Source organism: Eschrichtius robustus, chromosome 3 (genome assembly GCF_028021215.1).
Source record: "Eschrichtius robustus isolate mEscRob2 chromosome 3, mEscRob2.pri, whole genome shotgun sequence".
NCBI lineage: Eukaryota > Metazoa > Chordata > Mammalia > Artiodactyla > Eschrichtiidae > Eschrichtius > Eschrichtius robustus.
Window position 1 is genome coordinate 163375974 of NC_090826.1, and position 25734 is coordinate 163401707.

Sequence of the window (25734 nt, forward strand, 5' to 3'; positions counted from 1 at the left end):
TCACAGTGACCGCCAGGTGTTCACGTGGATTCCAGTTTCTAGGCGTCAGCTTTCTCTGCTGCAAAATGAGGTTGCTTCCTTCTGGCTCGACCAGACGTCCATGTGTCATTCTGACATGGCTGCTGCCGCAGTGCGGCCACGTGGCCGGAGGACGTGCCACTCCTTCTGGGGTGGTGGGGGAAGCTCCTGAGTTGCTGCTCTGGATTCTGCCATCACTCCCTGTATCTCATTTTCTCGCTTGTAAAATAAGGTGTGGGTGACAGGAAGCTGAGAATCCTGTCAGCTGCAGGAATCCAAGGGCTTCAGTAATACTACTGGAGTCTTCTCTAAGCCTGAGGGACTAAACTGCTCACAGGGTCACGGAGCCATGAAAGAAGTTATTATTTGCTAGAGGAAAAGAAAAGGTTTCTGTATTTGTCTAAAGCAGAAAGTGGAAAAGCAGGCCGTAGAATTGGGGAATAATAGCAAGAAAAAAGAAAAGAAAGCAAACCTGATTTGAGCTGGGATGTTAGAACCCTGCTTCCTGCAGGATAATGGAGCCCCATGCTATGTAGAGCACAGGGTCGAACCTTAGACATAGAGGTTTATAGAAGAAAATTCCCCTCCAAAAAGCATGACATACACAAAGGGTTATAAAGTGCTCAGAATGAGTTACACAAAGAGCCATGAGACGTATGAAAAACAGTTTTTTTTTTTCATTAAGAAGACCTCCTGTCCTTTTCTAATAAAACCTAACAAACATGACGTCTTTCTAGGATTTAGGGTAAAACTTCTTGTGTTGGAGATGATGTATCTGGAAGTGAATAATGGACACACATATCGTTTACTGCAAGCAGTGAAGACAACATCTGAAAATCCTGCTTCTTGCCAAAATGGACATTAAGTAAGTCTTTGCTTGGAAGCAAATATGAAAACATTGATTTTTATCCAACTATCCCGCCGTATATCTAAGGAGAAAAAGTTACAACTTATTCTGTTACGCTTTTAATAGGATTTTCTATCGTTAATGCTGAGATCTTAAACATTACCAGTGAGTAAGCAAAGAAAACAATTACCAGATGGCATTTTCAAACAAATTTTTTATATTTATTATAATCGTGCTTCTCTACAACTAAAGATTCATGTGGTGTGCAAACCATATGTCTGACTTTATTTACCAAAGTAAATACAGAACAGCATTCCCAATAGGGGAGGTTCACACAACAAACAAAATACAGTGTGTGACCTCAATAAGGCATTCAGTAAAGGTATAAGCTGTCTCTCCCTCTATGGGGGTTCCCTCAGGGTGCTCTGATGTTGGCATCACATTCTTCTAAGAGCAGAATCAAATCTTCAATCAGGCTGTGCTCCCTGCCATGTGTCACTCTCATAATATCAAAAGCCTAAAGGGAAAAGAAGGAAGACGGATTAGAACCCCAGATTAGGCAGGTCCCTGCCTGCTCCTCGTCGTTTCCCGTGACACCAGGAGCCCGAAGAAACCCAGGGTCTACAGTGTGAGCAGCGCGGTGGTTCTCCACACGAGCAGGGAAGCGACAAGGCTGATTTTGTAACGTGGTGCTTGGAAAGCAGACTGACTTACTACTTGAGTCATGCTGGGCCTGGTGTCCAACAACAATCTTCAGGGATTATTAGAGCTTAGGTTTGGTGTAGGTAAAGAGGTTTAAGAAGAGTTACTAAAACGATTAGGTAATATTAAAGATGAGCTACTATGCTGCTATCACCTTAAAATACAATTTTCATTTTTGCATGCTGCATTTAATTCTCATCTATAAGCACTGTGATACGTATAATGTATCCATATAATTTTTGTATTCTTTTCATGTCATATGACATTATAACATTGGCATTTTGACAGTCCCTGCCTTCACTCCCCATGTTCAATCTTCACTAAACCTTGCCAGTTCTACCTCCAAAATATTTCTGAAATCTGGATGGGTTTGTGACCACTTCAGTAATAGCGTGTGATGGAATTAATGCTACTGACTTCCAAAGCTAGGTCAGAAAGGCCATGCAGCCTTTGCCTTGTTCACTAGTACGTCTGCTCCTGGAACCATGAGCTTCCGTGCTGTGAGGAAGCCCAAGCCACATGGGGAAGCCAAGTGGAGATGCTCTGGTTGATAGTCCTAGCTGAGTCCATCTTTAAAGTCATCCTAGCCTAGACACCAGAAATGTGCATAAAGAAGTCTCCAGATGATTTCAGCCATCAGCCAGAAGATAGCCAGATTCCAGTCTTCCCAGCTGACACTGTGGAAAAGAGGCATTATGGAAAAGAGGCAAGCCATTCCTCTTGTGATCTGTTTGAATTCCTGATTCAAATCATCTGTGAGCATAATAAAAGGGTGGTTATTTTACTCTGCTAAGTTTTGGGATGGTTTGTTATCGAGCAATAAATAGCCAGAATATCCTCAAAAATATTTTTGCAATAAATTAGAGATAAACAGTATCATCCTGCACTGCCCAAACTGGGGGCTCCCCAACGGGGTGGGGGCACCAGACCCATTGTCTTCAATATGAATGTGCCTCAAGAGATAGGTAAAGAGACTTTGGGGCTGTTAAGCACCCAGAAAAGCACCTGCCTCGCAGTACCATGCTCCCAGCCTTGGCTGCACAGTAGTATCAACTGGGGGCTTTCAAAGGTACCAGCGTCCAAACCCCACACATGGTCAACTGAAGCCTATTCTCTGGGGGTGAGGCCTGGGCTCAGGAGATTCTAATGTGCCCTCAGGGTTGAGAACAACTGATACAGTAAGCTCTCACCAAATAATAACAACTATTTATTATTCAGTGGTGACTTATAGCCAACATAATTACCGTTTTAATGGCTGTGTACAATTCTTTTTTTTTTTTTAACATCTTTATTGGAGTATAATTGCTTTACAACGTTGTGTTTCTGTTTATAACAAAGTGAATCAGTTATACATATACATATGTTCCTATATCTCTTCCTTCTTGTGTCTCCCTCCCTCCCACCCTCCCTATCCCACCCCTCTAGGTGGTCACAAAGCACCGAGCTAATCTCCCTGTGCTATGCGGTTGCTTCCCACTAGCTATTTTACGTTTGGTAGTGTATATATGTCCATGCCACTCTCTCACTTTGTCCCAGCTTACCCTTCACCCTCCCCGTGTCCTCAAGTCCATTCTCTAGTAGGTCTGTGTCTTCATTCCCATCTTGCCACTAGGTTCTTCATGACCTTTTTTTTTTTTTTTCCTTAGATTCCATATATATGTGTTAGCATACTGTATTTGTTTTTCTCTTTCTGACTTACTTCACTCTGTATGACAGACTCTAACTCCATCCACCTCACTACAAAGAACTCAATTTCATTTCTTTTTATGGCTGAGTAATATTCCATTGTATATATGTGCCACATCTTCTTTATCCATTCATCCGATGATGGACACTTAGGTTGCTTCCATGTCCTGGCTATTGTAAATAGAGCTGCAATGAACATTGTGGTACATGACTCTTTTTGAATTATGGTTTGCTCAGGGTATATGCCCAGTAGTGGGATTGCTGGGTCATATGGTAGTTCTATTTTTAGTTTTTTAAGGAACCTCCATAGTGGAGGATAGTGGCTGTATCAACTTACATTCCCACCAACAGTGCAAGAGTGTTCCCTTTTCTCCACACCCTCTCCAGCATTTATTGTTTCTAGATTTTTTGATGATGGCCATTCTGACCGGTGTGAGATGATATCTCATTGTAGTTTTGACTTGCATTTCTCTACTGATTAATGATGTTGAGCATTCTTTCATGTGTTTGTTGGCCATGTGTATATCTTCTTTGGAGAAATGTCTATTTAGGTCTTCTGCCCATTTTTGGATTGGGTTGTTTGTTTTTTTGTTATTGAGCTGCATGAGCTGCTTGTAAATTTTGGAGATTAATCCTTTGTCAGTTGCTTCATTTGCAAATATTTTCTCCCATTCTGAGGGTTGTCGTTTGGTCTTGTTTATGGTTTCCTTTGCTGTGCAAAAGCTGATCTGCATGTTTTCAAACGTATTATAGCTCCAGCTTCCTTCCTCGCTGCCTTTCTTCCAGTCATACATTTCACTTTCTCTTCCCTTCCAGCTTTAAGAATAAGGCCTACTCCTCAAGAGACAAAGTTAATTGTGGCTGATCTGGAGTCTTCCTGTTCATTCCTGCTCATCCCACAGCACGGCAGGTGCCTGAGCGTCAGAAGGAGGCTTCCGGCCCTGCAGCCCTTCACGAACTGCAGAGCCACAGCCAGGAAGGGAAGCCACCTGGCCTTCCCCAGGCCTCACTTCCATACCTCCCAGCCTGCTTCCTTGTGGGAGGGCCATAAAGACCATCCGGTGCAATGTCCTCATGTCTGGCCTGAGAGGGAGCCCAGGGTGAACCCAGTGTTCATTCCGTGACTGCACAGTGCAGCCTCCACCGGCAAACAGTCTTGGTGACCAAGGAGAGGGCCTGGAGGGTCTCTGAGATGTGGCTTCTGGGACACCCTGAGGAGCCATGAGGTCTTCCTAGTCAAGATGCTGCTGGTTGTGACCTACGTTCTCGTATTTGGTGGTGGATGCAGCACCGGTAGCAAAAGTGGGGCGGGGGCAACCCCTGGGTGTGTATGTGTAGGATTTGAGATACTAAGATTAGAGGATCCTATCCACAGGGGTGGCTAGAAGCAGAGAGGAAATGGGCATAGCTGGGAGCAGAGGACCACATTGAAGAGACTGGAAAAAATCCATATCATTTGTCTAGAAGGTAAAACCAAGTATAAATAGGATTAACAAGTAAACACTGTAATTTTCTCTGAGTGATGGGTGGGGTAGAAGAGAAAAGGAGAGAAAGAAAGAAATAGGATTTAGTAATGTGCAAAATATGGCGATAACTATGTTCCCTGTGTGTGTGTGTGAGAGTGTGTGTGTGTGTGTGTGAGTAATACAGCAGGTTGAGTATACAGGACAGGAAGCCACAACTCAGACTTGGTCCGGCGGGACGTCTGGTCCTTGTCTTGGACATCACCTGGGCCCACAGGTGAGCTGGGGCAGCAGTTCTCAGCGATGTAGGAAGGGAGCCCTATGTAGCTGTCAGCACAGGCTGCCTCTGCATGGCGGCCACAGCCCCTCAGCCCAGCGAGAAGATGAGGAGGTCTTTTTTTTCCCCCCAAAACAAAGTTACAGTAAATCTCTGACAAACGAGGACAATTGTTTCCTGTAGCTCTGTGTCTCCCTTCTCTCAGCCCCTCCCAACTGCCACACGTGCACATGTCAGAGAGAACAATTTTGATTTAATTTCCTGCAGCAATATGTACAACAGATTAAGGAAATATAAAATCAGAGCCAGCCTGTGCTGGGAAAAGCTTATCTCTTTCCATTAAATTTTATTTTTTTAATGGTAGCATTTAAAAAGAGCCTGCCTGTAATCTTCCACAGAGGACCTATTTGAAGCCTTCAAGGGGGCGTTGCTGCCCCCCGTGTACTGACTCTAAATGTCACACGAGAAATGGAAGCACAGATTGTCTGCCACACGACAGGCATGGCTCACTCAGGAGTAAAGATAGGGTCTTTGAAAGATCGGGTCCCCAGAACTGATTTCAATCTCATCACAGCTTTTTTTTTTTTTTAAGTAATTGTAGAATTGTGGGTCATATATTAAATAAAATGAATTAAATTATGATTTAAAGTTGCAAACAATATAGCTTTCTTATTAATTTTTAATACAAATATATTAAGCTTATCAAGGATCTCATATACTCTCTACCAAAAGCCTGAGGGAATCCAGTAATGACTTCCCCAAGCAGGATTTAAATATGGATATAAATCAGAGGGAAAAGAAATGTATGCATGATAAAAACCTCTGGAATCAGATCACAAGAGAGGAAAATGCATGCAAGTTTTCTCACTCTGCCCACCTCAGGATGAAAGCAGAGTAGAGGGGTGGGAGGTGGTGGGCCTGCGCTGGGGCATCCAAAGCAGGACATGTAAGAAGACAGACCTACAACCCATCAAGCAGCTCCAGAGCCACGACAGCCCTTCACAAGGGGCAGCAGGAAATCCCAAAGCCTTGGATGACCTTCCTGAGCTCACAGCACCCCTGCTGACTCCACTGTGCTCTACACCTGTACAGAATCCACTGGAAGGACCTGTCCTCCTGGGAAGCAAGATTCCATAAAGAAAAGATCTATCCTTTAATACACTAAATATCGGCTAAGCTGCTGTCATGAATAAGACTTGGTCCTTGCCCTGGGAGGAGCTCTGGCACAGCCAGAAATCAGGGTTCTAGCAGGACAGTGTGTGATAAAGGGAGATGTAAGGTGCTGGGGGGTCCAGAGGAGAGACCCCAGAAGGGGTTACAGATGTGGTGAGCTCAGGTCTGTGCCTTCCAGTGGGAGTAGCTATTCCAGAAAGAGTTGCTGTTGTATTGTTATGTTTAACTAATCAATCGATCCAATGCATATTTATTGAGCACCTGAGAGACCCTGAAGACATCATGTCTCCTCCCTGAGCTCCGGTTTCCTCACTTGAATAATGAGGAGATTGGACTAGATAAATTCTATGGACAAACCAAGTCCCAGACACAGAGCTAGGAGGTGCAGGTTTGGTTTCATTTCAAAATGTGTTATTGATTTCTAATTTAACTCCACGGGGGGTCAGAGAATTTACTTTGTATGACAGGAATCCTTTTACATTTATTGAGACTTGTTTTATGGCCCAGAATATGGTCCTTCTTGGTATACAGTTTGTGGGTACTTGAAAAGAAGTGTATTTTGCTACTGCTGGGTGGAGTTTTATAAATGTCAATTTGATCCTGTTGTTTGATGGTGGTGTTGAATTCTTCTGTATCCTTGCTGGTTTTCTGTCTAGTTGTCCTGTCAGTAGTTGACAGGGAGTGTTGATGTCCCCAGCAATACTTGTATCCATAAGTCTATTGTCTATTTCTCCTTTTAGTTCTATCAGTTTTTGTTTCCCACATTTTGCAACTGGGTTGTTTGGTGCATACACATTTAGAATTGCTATGTATTTGTGGTTAAATTGACCTTTTTTTCCCATTATATAATGTCCTTCTCTGTCTTTGGCAACATTTTCTTTGCTCTAAAATCTACTTTATCTGATATTAATATAGCCACTCCAGCTTTCTTTTGATGAATGGTGTTTTCATGATATATCTTTTTCCATCGTTTTACTTTCAACGTGCCTTATATCACTGTATTTAAACCGAGTTGCCTATAGACAGCATACAGTTGGGTCATTAAAAAAATCCATTCTAATAATCTCTGTCATTTAATTAGTATATTTTAGGCAATTTATATTTTTTACATAGATCACTTGCATAATTAATGTGGTTATTCATATATTAGGGTTTTAAGTTTGCCATTTAAAAAAATTTTCTGTTCTGTTTTTTTCTTTTTTGCTTCTATTTTTCTTGCATTTCCAATGGATTACTTCTTTTTTTTAGAATTCTGTAATGTTTTTGAGTGTATTTGTGTGTGTACATATATATATATAGATATAGACATGTAATTGTCAAATATAATTGACCTAAATATTTCCACTATGTACATTTAGAACCACAGAAGACAGTGTTATAAATTTTGTTTCAACTGTCAAAGATTATCTAAAAAACTCAGGAGGAGAATGAAAGTCTATTTTACTTACCCTTACTTTTGCTTACCATGTCCTTTCTTCCTGATGTTCAAAGATTCCTGCCTTTATTATTTACTTTCTGTTTAGAGAATTCCTGTAGCGATCCTTTTAGAATAGGTCTGCTGGTGACAAATTCTCTTACTTTTCCTTCATCTGAGAATGTTTTGATTTTCCCTTAACTCTTGAAGGCTATTTTGCTGAGTATAGGTTTTTGGCTCAACAGTTCTTTTCTTTCAGTGCTTGAAAACTGCCACTTTCATCTGGCCTCCATGTTTGTTTGTTAATATTTATTTATTTGTTTGGCTGTACCGGGTCTTAGTTGCAGCACGCAGGATCTGTTTTTAGTTGCGGCATGCGGGATCTTTGTTGTGGCATGCGGGGTCTTAATTCCCTGACCAGGGATTGAACCCAGGCCCCCTGCATTGGGAGCACAGAGTCTTAATCACTGGACCACCAGGGAAGTCCCTGGCCTTCATCGCTTTTAATGAGAAAGCCACTGTAACTCAAATTGTTTTCCTCCTATAAGCAAGATGTCATTTTTCTCTTGCTGCTTTTTTTAAAAAATTTTTTAATTTTTAAAATTTTTTGCTGTGTTTGGTCTTTGTTGCTGCGTGCAGGCTTTTCTCTGGTTGTGGCAAGTGGGGGCTACTCTTGCGGTGTGCAGGCTTCTCATTGTGGTGGCCTCTCTTGTTGTGGAGCATGGATTCTAGGCACGTGGGCTTCAGTAGTTGTGGCACGTGGGCTCAGTAGTTGTGGTGTACAGGCTTAGTTGCTCTGCAGCATTTGGGATCTTCCTGGACCAGCGCTCGAACCCGTGTCTCCTGCATTGGCAGGCAGATTCTTAACCACTGCGCCACCAGGGAAGCCCCTCTCTTGCTGCTTTTAAGATATTTTTGTTGTCTTTAGTTTTCAGAAGTTTGTCTAGGATGAGTCTTGATGTGCATTTCTTTGGATTTTTCTTATTTGGATTCACTTAGTTTTTTTTTTTTCCTTTAAGTTCTTGTAGTTTTTTTTTTTTAATTTATTATTTTTTTATACAGCAGGTTCTTATTAGTCATCAATTTTATACACATCAGTGTATACATGTCAATCCCAATCTCCCAATTCATCCCACCACCACCACCACCCTCCTGTGGCTTTCCCCCCTTGGTGTCCATATGTTTGTTCTCTACATCTGTGTCTCTATTTCTGCCCTGCAAACCGGTTCATCTGTACCATTTTTCTAGATTCCACATATATGCATTAATATACGATATCTGTTTTTCTGACTTACTTCACTCTTTATGACAGTCTCTAGGTCCATCCACGTCTCTACAAATGACCCAATTTCGTTCCTTTTTATGGCTGAGTAATATTCCATTGTATATATGTACCACAACTTCTTTATCCATTACTCTGTTGATGGGCATTTAGGTTGCTTCCATGACCTGGCTATTGTAAACAGTGCTCCAATGAACATTGGGGTGCATGTGTCTTTTTGAAATATGGTTTTCTCTGGGTATATGCCCAGTAGTGGGATTGCTGGGTCATATAGTAATTCTGTTTTTAGTTTTTTAAGGAACCTCCATACTGTTCTCCATAGTGGCTGTATCAATTTACATTCCCACCAACAGTGCAAGAGGGTTCCCTTTTCTCCACACCCTCTCCAGCATTTGTTGTTTGTAGATTTTCTGATGATGGCCATTCTAACCGGTGTGAGGTGATACCTCATTGTAGTTTTATTTGCATTTGTCTAATAATTAGTGATGTTGAGCAGCTTTTCATGTGCTTTTTGGCCATGTGTATGTCTTCTTTGGAGAAATGTCTGTTTAGGTCTTCTGCCTATTTTTTGATTGGGTTGTTTGTTTTTTTAATATTGAGCTGCATGAGCTGGTTATATATTTTGGAGATTAATCCTTTGTCCATTGATTCATTTGCAAATATTTTCTCCCATTCTGAGGGTTGTCTTTTCGTCTTGTTTATAGTTTCCTTTGCTGTACGAAAGCTTTTAAGTTTCATTGGGTCCCATTTGTTTATTTTTGTTTTTATTTCCATTTCTCTAGGAGGTGGGTCAAAAAAGATCTTGCTGTGATTTATGTCAAAGAGTGTTCTTCCTATGCTTTCCTCTGAGAGTTTTAGTGTCCGGTCTTACATTTAGGTCTCTAGTCCATTTTGAGTTTATTTTTGTGGATGGTGTTAGGGAGTGTTCTAATTTCATTCTTTTACATGTAGCTGTCTGGTTTTCCCAGCAACATTTATTGAAGAGACTGTCTTTTCTCCATTGTATATCCTTGCCTCCTTTGTCATAGATTAGTTGACCATAGGTGCGTGGGTTTATCTCTGGGCTTTCTATCCTGTTCCATTGATCTATATTTCTGTTTTTGTGCCAGTACCATACTGTCTTGATTCCTCCAGCTCTGTTTTTTCCCCTCAAGATTGCTTTGGCTATTCGGGGTCTTTTGTGTCTCCATACAAATTTTAAGATTTTTTGTTCTAGTCCTGTAAAAAACGCCATTGGTAATTTGATAGGGATTGCACTGAATCTGTACATTGCCTTAGGCAGTATAGTCATTTTCACAATCAGTTACCTTCTTGAATTCCCAGGTAGATTTTTTTTATGTTCAGTGGCATTAATTGCATTCACATTGTTGTGGAACCACTACCACTATCCATTTCCAGAACTTCTGTGTTATCCCAAACTGAAACTGTGTACCCACTAAACAATAATTCTCCATTCCCTTCTCTCGCCAGCCCCTGGTTATCACTATTTTACTTTCTGTCTACTCTGTCTACTCTACTCTACATACCTCATATAAGTGGAATCATACAATATTTGTCCTTTTGTGACTGGCTTATTTCACATAATGTCTTCAAGGTTCATCCATGTGGTTTCATTTTTAAGGCTGAATAATATTTCATTGTCTGTATATTCCACATTTTATCTATTCATCTGTCCATGGACATTTAGGTTGTTTCCACCTTTTAGCTATTGTTAATAATGCTTGCTATGAACATTGGTGTACAAATATCTGTTCAAGTCCTTGCTTTCAATCCTTTTGTGTATATACCCTGAAGTGGAATTGCTGGATCAAATAGTAATTCTATGTTTCATATTCTTGAGGAAGTGCTATACTATTTTTCCACAGTGGCTGCCCCATTTTGCATTCCTGCCAGTAATGCATAAGGGTTCCAGTTTCTCCACATCCATACCAATACATGTTGTTTTCTGTTTTTTTCCTTAATAATAGCCATCTTAGCAGGTGAGTAGTATCTCATTGTGGTTGTGGTTTGCATTTCCCTAATGATTGGTGATGTTAAGCATCTTTTTATGTGATTTTTGGCTATTTGTATATCTTCTTTGGAGAAATGTCTATTCTGGTCCTTTGCCAATTTTTGAATTGGGCTGTTTTGGTATTGTTATTGAAGTTTAGGCATTCTCTCTATATTCTGGATATTATTCACTTATCAGATACGTGATTTGCAAATATTTTGTTCCATCCTGTGGGTTGCCTTTTTACTCTGTTGATAGCGTCCTTTGATGCACAAACATTTAAAATTTTGATGAAGTTCAATTTGTCTATTTTTTCGTTGTTGCCTGTGCCTTTGGTGGCACATCCAAAAAAATCATTGCCAAATCCAGTCTCATGAAGCTTTTCTTCTGTTTTCTTCTAAGAGTTTTATAGTTTTAGCTCTTATATTAGGTCTTTAATCCATGCATTAATTTTTTTAAATACAGTGTTAGGTAAGGGTCCAACTTTATTTTTTGCATGTGGATATCCAGTTTTCTCAGCACTGTTTATTGAATGGACTGTCCTTTCCTCACTGAGTGGTCTTGGCACCCTTGTCAAAAATTATTTGACATATATCTGAGAGTTTATTTCTGGCTCTCTATTCAATTTCATTGGCTTATATGGCTGTCTTTATGCCAGTACCATGTTGTTTCGATTACTGTAGTTTTGTAGCAAAATTTGAAATCAGAAAGTGTGAGTCCTCCAACTTTTTTTTTTTCTTTTTCAATATTGTTATGCTGTTGGGGTCTTGAGGTTTCATATGGATTTTAGGATGGATTTTTTCCAATTCTAAAAAAAAAATGTCAGTGGGATTTTGACAGAGATTGCATTGAATCTATAGATTGCTTTAGGTTGTATTGACATCTTAAAATGATATTAAATCTTTCAGTCATGAACATGGAATATTATTCTGTTTATGTCATCTTTAATTTTTTTCAGCAATGTTTTATAGTCTTCAGTGTATAAGTCTTTTACCTCCTTGATTAAGTTAATTACTAATTATTTTATTCTGTAAGATGCTATTATAAGTGGAACTGTTTTCTCAATTTCTTTTTGGAATCATTCCCTGTCAGTGTATAGAAGAAACACAACTGACTTTTGCATGTTAATTTTACATCCTCCCACTTTGCTGAATTTCTTAGTTGAAACAATTTCTTTTGTGGTATCTCTAGGGTTTCCTACATATGAGATCATGTCATCTATGAAGAGAGAGAATTTTACTTTTTTTCAGTTTGAATGCTTTCACTATTATTTCTTCAAGTACTTTTTCCACTCTGCCCTCTTTCTCTTCTCTTTCTGGGACTCCACTGTTAGATCTTTTGTTATAGGTACCATGGGTCCCTGAAGCTCTGTTCAATTTTACCTTTTTTAGTCATTTTATCTCTGTTTTTTAGATTGGACAGCTTATATTGTTCTATCTTCAAGTTCATTATTAACTCATTCCTCTATTCTTTCCATTCTGTTGTTACGCTCCAGTCTGTATATTCTGGTAATTGTATTTATCAGTTCTTAAATTTCTGTTTGCTTCTTCTTTCTATCTACTATTTACTTGCTGAGGTGTTCTGTTTTTTCATTTGTTTTGAGGATGTTTGTAATTGCTTGTTTGAGCACATTTATGATTGGCTTTAAAATCTTTGTCAGATAATTCTAAAATCTGTTATCTTGGAGTTGCAATCTGTCGATTGTCTTTTTTTCCATGACGATTGAGCTCTTCCTTGTTCTTGGTATGGTGAGTGATTTTCAGTTGAAACCTGGACATTTTGAGTATTATGTTGAGATTCTGAATTTTATGTAAACTTTCTGTTTTAGCTGGCTCTCTGCAGTATTGCTCCAGCAGGAGTATGGCAGATGACACCATGTTACTGCCAGGTGGAAGTACAAGTCCAGGTTCCTCACTTGGTTCCTTGTCACTGCTGGGCTTACACTTTCTGGTAGGTAAATTTCTGCTTGTTTCCTGTAATGTGACTTAATCACTATGCTTTCGTTTTATGATTATTCTCTTAGTTATCTTCTCATTTTTTGGTTCAGAAACATACTCTTGAAACTGATATTCTCTATTTTAAGTCAGTAGGGGACAGTCATAAATATCAGAGCCAGGGACTGCCAAACAGTCCTTTGAAGGCACTACTGATGATTATGGCACATCACCTCTGCATGCCCTCTTGTCCTCCCCCTCTCCCTCCCATCTGTCCACATGTTAAGGTGATGTTATGCATTTAGAAGAGAGCTTTTTAACCTTGAGACCGCGGGCCTATAGAAAGTCCATGGAGAGGCTTCAGGTGGTCCCTAAAACCCCCTTCCCCACCAAATATTTTAAAAAATGTTGTGCAGTGTGGATACGGGGTGGGGGGCAGGGAGGTGGGATGAATTGGGAGATTGGGATTGACGTATGTGCACTGCCATGTGTAAAACAGATAGCTGGTGGGAACCTGCTGTATAGCACAGGGAGCGCAGCTCAGTGCTCTGGGGTGACCTAGATGGGTGGGATCGGGGGGGAGGGAGGTCCAAGAGGGAGGGGATATATGTATACATATAGCTGATTCTCTTCGTTGTACAGCAGAAACTAACACAACATTGTAAAGCAACTATACCCCAATTAAAAAAAAAAATGTGTGTATGTTCTTTTTCTCTGGTGAGTCAGTGGTCCTCAAACAATTCCTAAATAAGAGCATGACCAAAGAGGTTAAAAATCATTGTAGCAGATTAAGAAATGGGAGCAATAGACTTGCAGGCTCTAAATCATCCATTTAGAGGGACGTAAAATCGGGGTGCAGGCTGGAGTAGAGAGAGACCAGCATGTGCTTGGAGCTTTCCCTGGATGAGCTGGAATAGCTAATAACCACATGGGTATGAGAGGAGCTATGTTGGGGACTGGGCCTGAGCTCCCTATTCAGGTCCAGAAAAAGCTAAAAAGATCCTCAAAGTGTACAATGCTTCAACATAATGAAATGAGAAGAGAAAAAACATTACAGTGTAATATAAGAAATTTACATCTAAATAAAAAATGGTTACTGAGGGGGAAGAAGTTTGACTTTTTCCAGCCTGACTTCAGTTAACAAGGCACTACTAACAAAGCAGCTAGTCTAGCCCAGGGTGAGGGAGCTGGCAGCGTGCAGAGCTCACAGAAAAGAAGCAGGCTCACTGACAAGACAGGCCAGATGAGAATGGTTGCCCCTGAGGTCCAAGAAGTCAAATTAGTGGCTAACAAAATTCTTCTAAGAAATAAATGGAAGGAAATGAAAATAGATTAGAGACAGGAGAAAGCAAGAGGGAGGTACTGTGAAGGGACCCCAGGACTGTCCTGTGGCAGCAGTCACAAGAATTTCAGCTGAGCCCAGGGGAGATGGGAGCCTAAACCAAATCAGAGCTGGGCTAAGAGGATTCCTTTCCTGGAGGAGGCCGGGCCTAATTGAATCTATAACTAATTTTTGTTTCTGAAGCTTTTCTCAGTTTTGTTCCAAACTCAGCCTTTGAAACCCTTATTCAAACTCTTTTTGTCTTTCATCCTGTTATTCATACTGTCTTTCATCCTGTTATTTCCAGAGTTTCTAAGAAAGAATGTCTGGGGGTGCCAGTCTAAAGAGAACATCAGTTTAAAAAGGCAAGACTATATCTTCCCTTGCCCCTCTCTGGCTTACCTGAGCCCTGAGAAAGCTCAGGAGGAGAGGCTTTCTGCAGAACGAAACTGCCCTGCTTCTAGACTCACAGGTCCTATGAACTTGCAAAAAGACGGAGGTGTGCAGGCTGTCCCTCCGTGTGACACTGTGATTGATATATAATAAGAAATATATACTTGGTCTTCATCCCTATTTCTGGCACTGAGTTCCTAAAGCCCTTGGACTTTCCTAAGTGATGAAAATGATCAAGGTGTCTTTATTATTTTAATAAGGTGACTTTTAGAAGCACCTAAGGATGGGGGCTGGTTGCTAGGATAACCAAGCATATGATTAGAGGGTTGGAACTTTCAGGGAAGAGGAACTGGAGGTTGAATCAATCACCAATGGCCAGTGATTTAATCAATCATGCCTCTGTAGTGAAGCCTTCATAAAAACCCACAAGGACAGAGTTTGAAAGCTTCTAGGTTGGTGAACACATGGAGATTCGTGGAAAGTGGTGAACTCGGAGAGATGCCCTATATGCATCTCTTCCATCTGGCTGCTCCTGATCTGATGGCCTTTTATAATAAACTGGTGATCTAGTAAGCAAAATGTTTCTTGGAATCCTGTGAGCTGCTTTAGCAAATTAATCAAAGCCATGGTGGCATCCTTGGAACCTCTAAGCTATAGCCAGTCAGTCTGAAGCATATGTGACAACCTGGGCTTGTGACTGGCATCTGAAGTGTGGAAGGCGATCTCGTGGGGCAGTGGGATCTGATGCCATCTCCAGGTAGATGGTGTCAGAATTGAGTTGAACTACACCCAGCTGTGTCTGAGACTTGCTTGTTGAAGTGGGAAAACCCCTGCCACGCATTGGAATTGGGTGAGCAGAACCTTACCCTGCTAGTAAATGGTCAGCGTATGTCCTGAGAAGATCTGGCCCACTAGCCACATACATAGTACATATACATATTAGCTAAAAGAACAGGGCCAGGGTGGTGCTTTTAAAGACCTCTCCTCATTAAAAAAAGCCATTCATTCAAGTAGGTACTTGATAGAACTTGCTGTGTTCAGGGCACGTGTCTAGGTTTGGTAGCCCCAGGAGATACAAAAGGTATCTTGTGGAATTCCCACTCACCTCCAGGAAATGGAACACACCCATGTGAACTGCTGGGGAGCAGTTCTATAATATAATTGTTCAACAGGGGAAACACTGTATAACCCCAAACTCCAAACGCAAGTGCTAAAGGGACTGGGTAGTGAGGGAGTGATCAGAACAAGGGTTCCTACACAATAATAATAATCCTTTATACTCTCAAAACACTTGGGACTCAGGCAAACATACCCTTACACACTACCTTATCTACTTCTAAAATAACTCTATGGGGTAGGTATGCTCCTCATCTTTAAAATAAGAAAATTACATTCAGAGGGACTGAGACTTGCTTCAAGTCATAAAAGTAGTAAATGACGGGACCGGAACCTGAACTCTGAATCTGAGTGTCTTCCTACTACGTGACACTGCCGGGGTGAACATCTGCTTTCTGGTCGATAATCAGAACCCAGGAGACTCCGTGTCTTTTCCAGAGCCAAGCAGGAAGTTTGGGTAAGGCCATGACTAACCCCAGGCCTCACGACAGACGTTCCGATGCTGCTCGGAGGTCTTTCATTTGGCAGCCGTCAGCGTCCATATGTGGGCTTATCTTTGGCACCAGGAGCAGAAGATGCTAAAACAATCACCAAGGGAGGCTTCTGGAGGAAATGAGGCAAGCTGACAAGAAGGATGTGAGGAAGACAGAATGGAACAGGGCACGAAGGGTATAAAAGGGCAATACGAGTGTCGTAAGAAGGGCTGGTGATCCGCCTGGCCCACAGATATCCCGTGAATCTGTGTCTAGACGTCAGTGTGGGTTCGTTCACGCTTGTCTGTGCAGCTGAGGGTATGAGATGTCTCCACCAAGAGTCCTGCGTGCAATGGCAATGATAAAGCCTCACGTGAAGAGCAGAAAAGATCCAAATCCCCTCACATTTCTCCTTCACGTCCTCCTCGGAGTTGGCACCAGGAGCTCAGCGGGATCTGAAGGGATTTCTACACTGAGTCTTACTAGAGAGTCTCAGTTATTTGCTGGGCCAGTCTAGAGCCTTGGATTCCAGTCTGGATCTAATGACTTGTTCACGTCTCTGTCTCCTCCACTAAACTGTGAGGACAACACTGGGCCTTATTCAGATTCATAGAAGCATTTAATCAACACATGTTAGATTAAATCGAACAGACTGGACCTGGCTCTGGTTCAGTGTGACTCCAAGCCTTAGCTCCTTCAGTTTTCAAATGGATACGAACATGCCTGGCCCACTGGCCTCAGACGGCTGTCATCTGTCATGAGGGCCAGATCAGTCATGTACGTTTGAGCAGTATTAATACTTTCTAGTCCCATAAAACATCAAGGACTAATTTGATCACTTATAAAATACCTACTTGGAGGTGACCCTGGGTTGGGTCCATCATATACTTGGGAAATTTCCTCCACGTTGTTTTTCTGTCAGAACATTCACATAGTAGACCCTCAATGAGTCTCTTCTTTTCTGCCCAACTGATTTGACTGGCTGACAACCATTAGCCAGACCAGAAAAGGAAAGTTCTCCTGAGACTGCAGGAGGCTTCCAGTGTCCTTCCATCAGTCTGGTAAAGATGTCAGACAAGGCAAAGAGAACAGGAAGAGCTGAACACCTTCAGGAATCCTAGGGTTCTTCCTGTTGACCATGGGCTGATTTCAGTTAGAGATCAGGAAAAGGCAACAGGGCTAGCATTCAACAAAAACCAGCATTGGGGAATCTCACTTTTAAGAATCCCTTAGGCATTTGTTATTTTTCTCATCTAAATGTGGATCAGCCAGCCCCTAGACACTCCCTGAGAGATCCTGATTCAGGGCCCGGGTCTCTCCACCCTCCTGCGGACAAGGGCATTCGTGGCCCAGAGGACCCGGGAAAGTGCCAGGTGCTGCCCATGAAACCCCCCACACCAGCTCTCCATACCCGCCACCAGTGCCTGGACCAGATAAGCACATGAGCTCTGCCTTTGGAAGCCACGGTTTGGGTGAGGGGGAGCTCTGCCAGGGTGGAAAGCCCAAGACAGCCGAGAGCCCTGGGCCCTAGTGGCGGAGGAGACTCATGGAGAGGGTGAGGACAGGCGTCACTCTTTAACACTGCATTCCAACGCGGACCCAGTTCTCCCACTTAGTTTCTCCGCACTTACTGCTAGCACTGTATTGACCTCTCGCCCTTGCTCCCTTCCTCCCTTCTTCCTCCTTCCTCCAGCAGTGAATACTTCCTAAGTCCCAGACCTCACAGCCTCCTGGGGGGCGGGGCAGCAGGTATTCTTGCTGCCGTGTGATGAGTGCTCAGCCAGCAGAGTGAGCGGAGTTGTAGGGGGGCAGGGAGGACACAACATTCCAGCTGGGCCTTAAAGGGTCAGTAGAGTTCTGCCAGGCCCAGGGGCTGGGGTCGGGGGAGGGCATATAAGGCAAAGGAGACAGCTTTGAAAGGACCATGCCTGGGCAACGGTGAGTGGCTCAGTGTACACCAGCTGTGTGTGTGTGTGTGTGTGTGTGTGTATGTATGTGTGTGTGTATGTGTGTGTGTGTGTGTGTGTGTGTGTGTAGGTGGGCGGGGGGAGGCTGGAGGTGAGGAGGCTGCAAAGGTGGTCTGCAGACAGGTGGTCAGGGGGCTGGGAATGTGGATTCTGTTCTGTGGGTGGGAAGGCATGGAGAAGGGTGGCCTGTCCACGGTGGAGAAGGGCACAGGCGCAGTGGTGTCTGAGGCCAGTTTGCACCAGTTAGTAGGAGTTGATTGTTAAATTTTACTGATTTTTGTGAACTGGTTGATTCGACATTGGTAGTTTAAAATCAGCAACGGTGGGCATGTTTATACCAAAGGAATCGGCAAACATTACAAATCATTTTTTTTTTTTGAAGCTGGTTTTTAACATTTATGGGTACGTGTTTGTGTACAAATACGCGTGTGTGTCCATATGTGTGCTTGCACACGTGCATGCACACACGTGTGTAGAGTTGCTAGAAATCACAAGGAAGAGGCCTAGCAACAACCAGGAAAAAGTATTCCAGGCAGAACTACATGCGATCTTGGCACACTCACCAGCCTCAGATTCTTCATCGCTTGGGGAAACATGCCTTGATGTAACTGCAATTTGCCAACTTTCATTACCTGCACGCCTCTGACAGGATGGTTTCCTGGGAAAAAAATCCTGGAAGAAAACAAATGGCAAACAGTGTCAGTAGCTCTCACTGGTGCAGTCAGCATAGTCAGGAGACTATGAAAGTGGGAGCAAACGCTGGCTGTGAATGCCAGTGAGCCACTGAGAAGAATCAGCTTTGCCGCCGGGAGAACATGATACTGAGGGAAGAGGCACACTATTGGTCTCTTGTTCCCCAGAATGCCTTTTGCACTGGGCATTGCAGAAAAATGACAGGACTGGAATACCTCTCTAATAAACAATGAAAGAAGACAATCTGGACCTCTGCGTTTATATTTGGCAGGGGGTGTAGGGACCAGGTGCTAATCTTATCCTCCAACCTCCCCCGTGAAGCTCCAACACCCAGGATAGCCTTGGACCAGAAGCTGGCCCCTCAGTATATAATTGTTAAGTAAATGAATGAAAGCTTTCAGGACTCGCCATCTAGAAATGCCCACACGCTCCTTTTAACCGCAAAGCCCCCCGAGTCTCAGTGCAGAGACCATGGTTCACCACAGTGCACCTTCCTTACAGGCCCCGTGTATTTATTCTGTCATCACTGGACTCTGTTTCTTTGTTTGTTTTTGTTTTTAACATCTTTATTGGAGTATAATTGCTTTACGATGTTGTGTTAGTTTCTGCTTTATAACAAATTGAATCAGCTATGCCTATACATATATCCCCATATCCCCTCCCTTTTGCGTCTCCCTCCCACCCTCCCTATCCCACCCTTCTAGCTGGTCACAAAGCACCGAGCTGATCTCCCTGTGCTATGCAGCTGCTTCCCACTAGCTATCTGTTTTACATTTGGTAGTGTATATATATGTCCATGCCACTCTCCCACTTCGTCCCAGCTTACCCTTCCCCCTCCCTGTGTCCTCAAGTCCATTCTCTACGTCTGCATCTTTATTCCTGCCCCTAGGTTCATCAGAACCATTTTTTTTTTTAGATTCCATATATATATCACTGGACTCTTTGGATTCAGACACCCCATCTGTGTTTGCTGCCGTGTTGCATGTAGGAACTCTGTACATACTTGACCTCTTTCATACACAACAGAATAGAACAGGGTGTTGCAGTGGACTGAAGAATGAAAACCCAGGGCTATGTTTCAGACCCAGTGTTATTTCAACTCGATTCAACAAGAATGTATTATGTTAGATTCAACAATGTGTGTACAGTTTGGCCTCTTCTGCCCCCCACATCCTCTAGCCTGAGAGTCTCCTGAGCTCCTGCTGTACGTGCAAGATGGATCCTGGGGCCGGGGGACATACTATACTGTAGATATATGATCTTTTTCCTCAAGGCCCAATAATCCCATGAGACACAAGGCAAACATTCATACCACAGTTGAAAAATATCACAGAATAGAGCATGATTTAGTGTCCCGATGAAGCCTACGTTAACTAGTAGACGGCAATGCTCAGTTCAAGAGGGTGGAACTGAGAAAATGATACAGGAGTTATGAAAAAGGAGAGTTATGATGATGGGTTGGACCAGGGAAGGTTTCCTGGAAGAGGGAAAGAGGACTTAATCTGGCTCCCCAGGATCTGACAAGGTTTGTCTCGGTGGGGAGAACAGAAACGCATCCAAACTGTTGGATGGCACGAGCGAGGGTGCATTCCAGATGCTCCCCGTCCAGAGAACATAGGTGCCTGCCTGTAGGCCTCCAAAAGATAACCCTGAGTCGTGACTTATACGGGGCTTACCATGTGCCAAGCACTGTTCTGCTCTTCATTTATGAACTAGTCACGGAACCCACATTTAGGCTCTACTGTGTAATAAAGATGAGGGAGCTTTATCAGGAGAGACATGTATGTTCTCTGATTAGTGTACTATCTTCAAACCATCCCCTCTCCCTGAACCCCAACTCTTCCCCGCATGAAATGTGATATAGAAACCTTTTTCATTCAGGCTCTCAAAGAAGTGGAAAGCAGTACCTCAGAGAGAGGTATTTAAATTAATAGAAGGTCGGCCATGCTTCTTTTAAAGAACTGAAAAGGGAGGGGAGGGGGGAAACAAAGGGGACACCTGGGTCCTGGATTTCCCGTGGTCTTCTGAGCATGCCAAGAGATCAGTCACATCACCTCTCCCCCTTACAAAATGAACATCATTATCTACTTGTGTGGAAAAGATTTTAAGAGCCCCAGACAAAAGGCTTAAATATAGGACGCCACTGCCCTGTACTTAATTGCCCTGGACACTTTCCTTGAAAAGCACACCTGCATTTGGAACTTTATTTTATTGCTGTGAATGTGGCATAATTAAATTTAAAGGCCAAAATGTAATTTCATACTAATAATCATTCCATTAAGTGGATGTCTGTCACATCAGTTAGCAGAAGGAAAGAAAATCTTTGGTTCTATGGTGGCAGAGAAAGTGGTGCATATTTACTCCATGAAAGGTACTTGCTCTGGTTGCTTAAAGATATTAAAAAATGAAGTGGAGTTTAATCAGGAGAGGATGAGGAAGTGTCTGGGAGGGGGACTTCCACATAAATATTTACGGAGCAGCCTAACAGCTCTGGCAGGGGTGCTGAGTGTGTGCCTGGGTTGTTTCTGGAGGCCTCCCAGCTGACATATGGAATAAGCATCATGATTACTTGCTGGAATAGCACCCCAAGGAAAACTGGTGAAGCTCACTCCTGCTGGGAGAAGTTCTCTACCCAGGGCATGGGCTTTCATCAACTTCACCGTGTGTGACAGTGATGAGAGGAGGCCTGCAAGAGGTCTTCAATCACAGGACTGTCAGGAATCAAGGCCAGGCTGAGAGGCTGAACCAGAGAAGGAATCAGGGATGCCTGAGGACTGCGAGGACTAAAACAGGAGTTTGAGTGGGAAGGTGAGGGGAAGGTGTAGTAGCTAGGAGAGGCCAGGTACTGTGCCCAGTGCATAAAGGATGCAAGAAGCCCACGGTGAGTCCCTGCCCTTGCTTAGTATACAGTCTAACTGCAGATATGAAGCAAACTGAGTTATGATACAGAGAGGACTGTGAGAGCTGCCAGACCACGGCACAGACAATGGGTGCTCCAGAAGCAGTGGAGACCGCGGTGATCAGGGAGATTCCTTGGAGCAGCAGAGCTTGAGCTGGTTCAGATTGGAAGAGGGGATGGGCTGCTAGGACAGCATGTGGACCATGGGAAGGGCGGGTAGCTCTGGCAATAGTACAGGAGGCTGGAGACAAAGGGCCAGTGAATGCATGATCTGACCGGCAGCGAAGAAGAGCGGGAGAGGAGGTGCACCTGAGGCCAGGCTGTGCAGAGGCATCCACGCCAAGCTAGGAGGTTTAGACTTTGCTTGCAGGCAGCTGGGCACTACAGAGGGGGCTGAGGGTGTTTCATCAGAATAGGAAACAGGATAAATTGGAAAAGAGACTCTAGAGGCAGAGAGACCTGAGTCAGGCTGTGGTAATGAGAACAGAAAAGAAGGATCTGATGCAAAAAATGTCCTACAGCTGATTCAATGGGACTTGGAGACTTGCTGGGGTCTGGCAGTCAGAGCTGACTCCAAGATTCAGAAATTGAAATGCTGCCACAAAAAACACAAGCAAACTATGCAATAACAAAATCATTCAGCAAGGCATTCTACTTGTTTGGGTGTTATAAATTTTCTTTTCATGGGTACAGTGCTAGCAATCACATGGTCCAGGATGCTGGGCCTAGAATAGAAAAAGTGCCCTTGGTGTTTCTGTGGTGAGTAAGTGTATAGGAAGAAGGTGTTTAAACAAGCAGAGAAAAGGAGCAGCACACCTGCTAGCTTAATTCAGACCCATAAGCACCAAGATCTTGCTGCCATATTCTACAAGGAGGCTGAGGGTCAGGGAACTGGAACGTCTCAAGTTAAAAGGGAGTAGAGAAAAACATGGCAGGACCTATGCTGGCAGGACCTATGTTGTTGGTCTTGCTGAGGTTTTTCCACATGATGCAATTACCAATCACATTGATTCATTACAGGTAGCAGTTTTGACATTTATATGACAGGAAAAACCATTTATTGTTAGGATTATTTTTTAGAACTGATATAAAATACATCACTGAATTTAAAACAAGAGCTTAACTTGACTGTATAAACTGTATTTTAGAGTAACCAAATAGCTATAATGTATGAATTTTAGCTGATGTGAATTTTAGCTGATTAATGTGAAATCTAATTCTAATGATGGAATTAGAAAAATCAGCATTTTGCAACTCTTGAAGAATCCACGAAAAAAGTATCACTAGATGAAATCAGTAGATCAAAGAATGATGGAAAATTTTTAAATGGATAAATTAGGTTGTTACCATCTGAACCCACTGATCAGCCTTAGCATCACTAAAGTGGGACAGCCAGACATTACATGCTATCTGATATGATGCAATAAGAAGGATTTTACACCACCTATAAAGGATCCTTGCCAAAAAACAAAAACAGAAACAAAGAAACTGAATTTAATCAAGCCCATAAAGTTAAATTCCATTTCATAGGAAAAACAAGTGATAGAGGAACAAATAAAAGCAACCAGCTAAATTCGAGATATGGGAAATCCTACAGGACCTTCACCCAGGATCTTCAACAGGTCAATGGCATGAAAAGAAAAAGATGGCAGGGGAGGAGAACACTCTAGATTAAAAGAGACTTAAGAGATACAACAGTCAAATGTAATTTGTAGACCTTTTGCATCTTAAAATAACTGTAAAAAGACATTTCTGATTCAATCTAGGAAATCTGAACATGAAATGGCATTGTGGGTAAGAAAATGTCCACATTTTTCAGAGATACAAACTGAAGTATGCATGGATAAAATGATGTAATGACTGAGTTTTGATTTAAATTTCTTCAGCATAATTTCTCCTTCCAGCAATGGTGGGTTACCTTGTTTCAGACCAAACTCTGTGCTAAGAACAAGAAACGTTAGACAAAATATTTATAAAAATCTGTTTGAAGGTGTCAAAGAACCACAGAGGGACAGGGGTCTGGATGTGTCAAAGTGGCAGAAAGAACAGAAGCTCAAGTAGGTGATCCTTACCATTTGTTGCTGCTTTTCCCTTTGCTGATTTGAAAGTAGAGGCAGATAGGCTAAACAGCTGAGCAGAAGTTTTGGCAGTCTCAAGGATATGGAGACACAGAATTTGGAGTTCAGGGCTTAGCAAAGATGAAAAGGAGCGCTAGTAAACATCCCTGACTTTCATTTGTGACCCCCACCAAAGGGCTACAATCCAGGAATAGTGGTAAGCCAGAAACAGACTGGCCCTCACAAAGACTGAATCATTTCAAACCCTGATTGGAGTAAGGTGATCTGTTTCTACCCTGACTGCCAAAAGCAAAAGTAAATTCTCTCTGAAGGAAGATAACATAATCCTGAATCTCAATTATCTCTCTAATTTTTCTATACAGTGTCCTGCATTCAGTAAAATTATAACCAGGCATACAAAAAGACAAGAACTGTCTGAAAACCAAGAGAAAAACGTAGACAGTGAAACAAACCTACAGGTTTGCAGATATTGAGGCTCTAATAAATCAATTAAGAAATAATTATAATAAGTATGTTTGCAAACTTAATAATAGAAAATAATTTTAGCAGAAAAATGAAATTACATAAAACATAACCAATGAAAATTCTAGAACTGAAAAATAGAAAACTGAAATTAAGATCTCAATAGTTTAACATCAGACTTGTCACAGCCAAGGAAAGAATTAGAGAACTGGAAGGCAGGTCAAAAGAATATATCAGTTGCAAAAAAAAAAAAAAAAAAAAAAAGAATGTATCAGTTGCAAAACAAAGAGAGATGAGGAAATGGAAAATAAAGAGGAACACAGGTCTCGTATAGGTAAACTGGAATCTCAAATGAGAGATGGGAGAGAATGGCAGAAGCAATATCTAAAGCCATAATGGCTGAGAATTTTCAAAAGTAATGAAAGCTAAGAACTGCAAAAAGAATAAAATAATTCAAATAAGGGGAAAGGAGGGGGAAGTAAGGTGAGAGATAAAATAAGTGTTGCAAAATCTTGATAATTATTGAAACTGGATAATAGATATATGAAGGTTCATTATATTCTATTTTTGTGTATGTTTGAAATTTTTCATAATTAAAAAAGCAGGACACTGGGTTTTATTTTTTCACCTTCAGAAGTTATGGACTCTGGTAGATAACTGCCCCAAGTTTCAGAAGATTTTGGAATTTTACTTAATTCTAAGTCTTATATAGAAATGAAATGATACGCACAATGAGTGGCTTACAGTGGCCTTCCACACTGTCGAGACATCAGATCGACACTACTTGATAGCTAGAAGTACAGCAGATGTAACAGCAGCTCACACACAGCATTAAGAAGCTTTGCTCTAGGTCTTAAATCAAGTGTAGAAACTCATTGTCAAACACCATGGGTAACTGAGACAAGGAAGCATGAAAAGGCAGAGAGAGTCATAGGATGTTCCTTAGGGTCTGTTTGAGTTAAACCAGCTGCTGTATGGAAGTTATTTATGCCTTTGTGGTAGGGTAGCTTTATTTGTAATATGATACATTTTTGTTGTTGTTAGTTAAAAAAAAAATGATCCTAACATTGGGAAACAAAACCAAAGAAAAAAAGACAGACTATACTGGGAACTTCAGAACAAGGAGAACTATTTCTTACCATTTCTTAATTAATTCACACAGTTAGTCTGGAGAGGTGCTGTTCTCCAAGTGGGGTGATGAATCCTTACTTCTCCATTACCTCTACAGCTTGGTTCTGTTGGTGACAGGAGGATCAGGGCCATGAATTCTCACTTGTTTCCAAAAGAAAAAGGTCCTGGCTTCCAGCCTAGATTGAACCCTCACCTCTTGCTCCATCTGTGACATGTGCTGTCAGCCCCACAGCATTGAGAAAGATGGCTCTGCCACACACACGCCACCTCCTGCCACCTGAGTATAGGAAAATAAATTCATAGTGCTCTTATAATCCCACCACACATTACAATGGGATTTTACAGTGTTACACTGAGACTTTGTCTCAATGCAATGAGATTTTTCTTGGGTTTATTTTATGCCATAAAATGAGTA

General features: G+C 42.1%; 1 protein-coding gene across 1 annotated transcript in view; it reads right to left on the reverse strand.

Annotated features, from left to right (window-relative positions):
- Positions 1 to 1100: 1100 nt before the first annotated feature.
- Positions 1101 to 25734, reverse strand: part of SMYD3 (SET and MYND domain containing 3) — a 707726-nt gene continuing 683092 nt past the window's right edge. The window contains exons 11-12 of the mRNA XM_068538514.1: positions 18620 to 18728; positions 1101 to 1382 (exon numbers count right to left, since the gene is read on the reverse strand). Of these exons, the coding sequence (XP_068394615.1) occupies positions 1281 to 1382; positions 18620 to 18728 (211 nt within the window). The 3' untranslated portion in view covers positions 1101 to 1280. The remainder of the gene's footprint in view (positions 1383 to 18619; positions 18729 to 25734) is intronic.